The sequence below is a fragment of the Tupaia chinensis genome, unplaced genomic scaffold (assembly GCF_000334495.1).
Source record: "Tupaia chinensis unplaced genomic scaffold, TupChi_1.0 Scaffold000180_1, whole genome shotgun sequence".
NCBI classification, from domain to species: domain Eukaryota; kingdom Metazoa; phylum Chordata; class Mammalia; order Scandentia; family Tupaiidae; genus Tupaia; species Tupaia belangeri.
Genome location: NW_006159655.1, coordinates 956,499 through 961,726, shown reverse-complemented (window position 1 = coordinate 961,726; position 5,228 = coordinate 956,499). Strand labels below are relative to the sequence as shown.

The 5,228-nt window shown below is 38.7% G+C and overlaps 1 protein-coding gene across 1 annotated transcript in view; it reads right to left on the bottom strand.

Moving 5' to 3' along the window:
• The window catches only part of NDC80 (NDC80 kinetochore complex component), a 64,506-nt gene that overhangs the window by 32,324 nt on the left and 26,954 nt on the right, over positions 1-5,228 (bottom strand). Inside the window, exons 11-12 of the mRNA XM_006146483.3 lie at positions 3,009-3,214; positions 260-412 (exon numbers count right to left, since the gene is read on the bottom strand). Coding sequence (XP_006146545.1) covers positions 260-412; positions 3,009-3,214 — 359 coding nt within the window. The remainder of the gene's footprint in view (positions 1-259; positions 413-3,008; positions 3,215-5,228) is intronic.

The following is a 5,228-nucleotide window of genomic DNA, read 5'->3' as shown; positions in this document are numbered from 1 at the left end:
GAACGGTGCAGCTGGCCATGTAGGATCCAGCCACTTTAACCACTGAGCTACTTGGATGGCTCCCTGGTATCTATCTTCTATGTAATCAAATTTTACTGGCTAGTTGAATAAGATAAAGTAGGTAGAGAGGTAGAAAAGGTTTTGAGTTAGATATAAAGGAGTGAAGATTTTTCCTACCAAGAAGAAAGACAGAATTTCAAACACTTAAAGATGCCAATGATATAATTTAAATACCTTTGAAGTAGCCATGATTACTTACATAAACTTGAGCTCTGTACTTGACAAGGCAGTTGGCACCAGATTCAGGATTAAACTTAATTTCAAAGTCATATCCTTTGGAATTCTCAGCACCCTTAGGAATAAGTTTTAATTTTCTAGCTAATTTGTGATACTCTGCTAACTGTGTTTCAATCTGTAAGGAGAGAACAGAAAAGAAATGTTAAAAATAAAGTAGCCCTGTTTCATATGGCTTTCAACTGGCATTTCTGCAATTTTATACGAAATATATATGTTTTTAGTAGTTTAGTAATTTCTAGAAGTAAAGGTGGCAGTTTTAAAATATATAGAGAATAAAAGGTTTTATGATACTAAATTAGAATAATTTTAAGACTGTAATTAATAAACAATATGTTATTATTCTTCTATTCACAAATACTTTGGAATACTATATTTAGATAAAAACAAAATTTTTTTTAAGGTTCCAGATAGAGAAATTATAAAACCAAAACTATCTTAGTTTTGTCAATGCATAGACTATTTACCTAAAAATAAGTGAAATGTAGTTACTTAAATCTCAAAATAATAATTTACTGTATTGGTGAAAATATTTTAAACATATTTAATTTTCCTGCTCTCCTTCAAGGCTCTGTTCAAATTTATGTCATCAGAGAGGCTTTCCCTTAAATACAACCTCCAATTTTTCTAAACCTTCACTTTACCCCCTTTGGAAACTGATAAAAGATTTTGTATTTTTTTTTAAATTGACCTCATTTTTAGTTTATTTTCTAAAAGTAGAGATGTCTTTACATATGCTTGAAAGTATGTCTGTCGAACCTTTGGAAGACATTTCAGACCGAAGAAACCTACAATGCATATCTTACCAAATTGTTAAGGGATTCCTCCATTTAATACACACTTAATTTCTCAGTGCTATTATTCATCCATAAAAATGAATCGTTTGAGTAAACGAATGCAAGAACACAAATAGGAACTTGCTTAAATAATTAGCAATTTCCAAAAATGCATCAGATCTCAAAAGTAATAATACTTAAATTGAAAATGTTTCTGTTAAGGATCCAGGAAATCATGTCTATTACTATAATACAGTGGCTCTCTAGGAACTCCTATGGCCTATAGGTCCATTTGTTCTTTTTTTTGAGAGGTTTTTGCTATAGGGCACATGTGCTCACCAGAAAGAGAGAGACAGAGAGACAGAAAACGAGAAATCACCCCTCCAGAGGGATGGCCACGCCACAATCCCTTCTCCTTCATTCTCCTCTTGGGATCTTGGGCGCGCAAGCACATGCGCCCAGCGTGAGTTTAAGCCACCGGGTCCAGGACTTGAACTGTGGTTGGCTATGTGGGAGTTCAGCGACATAGTCATTACGCTAACTGCTGGTCCCTAGACCCGTTTGTTCTTATGTTAACTGGTCCTAGGAACAGCTCTGATCTTCACTAAAATTTTCTTTCTTAATCTCAGGAAAATGCCTTTCACAAACCCACGGTCTTTATCATGCTTAACTGCATGGACAACAAACATGTGGCACATGTGCCTCTCCTTTCTCCTTTTCCCAGTCAATTTAAATTGTAAAGATTATACTCTCACAGTGAATCTTAAATGAAGTCTTAATTTCTGGCTTAAAAGAGACCCAGAAGGCTACTACCAGTCAGAGTTGGCATGTATAGTAAAAACTAAAACATGAGGGATGAAGTGTTTATGCTAATCTTTTGTATTTTGCCACCATCCTTTAATATCCCTCCTGGCTGACTTTCAGGTACCTACTACCTACCCACTACACTAAGGCTTTCTTCTTTCACACTGTTCACAGCCCTGCTCTGACGCTCCACTAGGGTGCTGCTTACCTGCTTTCCACAATGTTTTCTTTCAGCTTGACCCTCCAAATAAAAAATGTTATTATTATTTTTTTAGTACAACTTATTTTAGTTAAACTCAGAGTTCACGTAGTCCAGAGTCATAACTTTCCCTTTCCCACAGAGTGCTTGAGAGAAAAGGCACCTTCATTCATGTATGCTGAAGAAACTAATTTCACATCCACTGAACTACTCTAACTACACACCATTTTACAAATAAGTAAACTGAGATTATGAGAGGTGAGATGACATGCTAAGCTCACAGAGGTGGGATATGGCAAATCCAGGGCTAAAACTCATGTTTACCAAATTCTAGGTTCAAAGACTTTCGTTCCACCCCCACAGGCTATTTCTTCTTCTTTTTTCCTGAGAGGTTTTTGCCTTAGGGTGCGTGCACTCTCCTGTGGGGTAGGGGGAGAGAGACAGACAGACAGAGGCAGTGAGAGGGAAAGTGAGAAATTACTCCCTGGGCGGGAGGGGGGTGGGGTGAGGGATGGCCATGCCGCAATCCCCTCTCCTCCATTCTCCTCCCAGGATCTTGGGCATGCACAAATATGCACCCAGCGTTGACTTTCGAGCCACCAGGTCTGGAACTTGAACCATGTGGAAGTCCAGCGACGTAACTTCTATGCCATCTGCTGGCCCCCAAAGGTGAAAATTTTGAAAATTATTTTTTCCTTGGTGACTTTTGGCTTATTTCTTCATTCATTGTTATAAAATATAGTCTAACTTGCCTACAAAATACTGGAGTGTTAGTAAATTGACTACAAGGGGTAAGAGTGCTGTAGTAAAATGTAAGGGCTAAGAAAATGTCCATCTTTAGCCAAATTATTCTACTCTGAGTTGTTCTTAATTAGGATAGACCTGTACAAAGGCCAGCTGTGATGTACTGCCACTATGAAATGAGTATGACTTACTGCCTCTTTGCCTCTGGCGTATTTTAGCTCCTCATTCCACAACTGCTGCTGTTCAGACTCTAGTTCCTTGGTTAACTTATTAATAGTCTGCTGCAATTCATTTCTTTCATGATTTATTCTCTCAGTGTCTGCAACTGAATACTTCTGGTTATCAACAATATTCTGTAGTCGAGTATTCTCTTGTTTTATTGTTTCACACTCTAGCTCTGCAAAGAAAAGAAAAAGAATCACATTTTCAGTTTCTTTAATTTCTACAAAAAACCTGATACCATTATGAAATATAGGTAAGATGTCTAAGTTTCCAAGTTATACACAATTCCCCCCCCCTTTTTTTTTTTTTACAATTATTCTGTTTGATCCCACTTTGTTAGTAAAATCTTTGACAATACAATTAAAGTTTTATATCAGAATCTTATGTCTCTACTGACTTGCTATGGCCACTACTATATATATATATCTAGCTTCACACTTAATGATTACAATCTTTACACTTAAGAATAATCTGTATTAATGTTCAGTTCCAATGCTTTTGATGCTTTTGCACATGGTTTTCAAGTCTGTTTTTTTACAAACATAAAAATAGTTATTGTGAGGAACCAGCAGGTGGCACGGTGGTTAAGGGCGCTGCACTCCTACGTGGTCGACTGCGGTTTGAGTCCCAGGTCTGGTGGCTTGCTTTCTCATGTTCTGTCTCTCACTCTGTCCCTCTCTGATCAAATTAAACTAACTACATAAAGTTAAATAAAATAATTCTAAAAAAAATTTATATTGGGACCAGCAGTTGGTGTAATGGCTATGTCACTGGATTCCCATGTAGTCGACCATGGTTCAAGTCCCAGACCTGGTGGCTTAAACTCATGCCGGGCACATGTGTTTAAGCCACCAGGTGCATGTGCATGCCTGCCCAAGATCCCGAGAGGAGAAGGGATTGAGGTGCGGCCATCCCCCTGGGGGTGTGTGTGTGATTTCTCGCTTTCTGTCTCTCTGTCTTTCTGGTGTGCGCATGTGCCCTATAGCAAAATCCTCCCCCCCCCAAAGAAAAAAGAATGACAGCACTTGCAGTTTTTTATCATCTTTTTTTTTTTTTTAGAGATTTTTGCTATAGGGTATGTGCGCTCACCAGAAATATAAGAGAGAAATAAAGAGACAGAAAGTGAGAAATTACCCCCCAGGTCAGATGGCCACACCACAATCCCTTGTTCTCCATTCTTTTTTAGGGGGAGAGGTTTTTGCTATAGGGCACGTACATTCACCAGAAAGACAGAGACAGAGACAGAAAGTGAAAACTCACCCCCTGGGAGGATGGCCACTCCACAATCCCTTCTCCTCCATTCTCCTCTCGGGATCTTGGGCATGCATGCACATGCACCTGGCGTGAGTTTAAGCCATTGTGTCTGGGACTCGAACCGTGATCAACTACATGGGAGTTCAGCGACATAGCCATTATGCCAACTGCTGCTCCCCTCCATTCTCTTCTCTATTCTCCTCTCGGAATCTTGGGCACACACACACACACATGTGCCTGGTGTGAGTTTAAGCCGCTGAGTCCAGGACTCAAGTGGCAGTCGACTACATGGGAGTCCAGCAATGTAACCATTATGCCATCTGCTAGTTCCAGCTATGCCTCTTTTTTTCCAATTATTTTCAGCTGCAGAACTTCTTAGGCAGTAGTGACAGATGATAGGATAGTTACAGCCAACTGAGGCAGGCAGAGATCAAGTATCTGGCTTGTTAATTACAAAGTATACTAAATATTTATAATAAGACATTATATTTATGAATATATCTGTGTGTGTATATAGGTATGTGTACACGCACATACTATACTATCATTACCTAACTAAAAAGACTTCAAAAAGTCAGATTGGAATAGAAACAAACAAGTGCCAGGATGAAATATATATACATATTTGGCAGCATGTATTCTTAGGTTAGGTCTCTCTTGGCTTCAAACCCCAGACATATAGAAGGTTTAATAATGGCCACCCAAGTATCTAAGTCCTAATCTCTGGAACTCAGAAATGATTACCTTATTTTGAAAAAGGGTCCTTGCAAATGCAGTCATTTTAAGATGAGGAGATTATTTTGGATTATTCAGTTAAGTCCCGAATTCCATTAGGTGCCCTTATAAGGTAGATGCAGAGGGAGATTTCACAGATAGAAGAGGACAGACACATGGAGAAGAAAATGTAAAAACACGGCAGAGACTGGAGTGGAGTG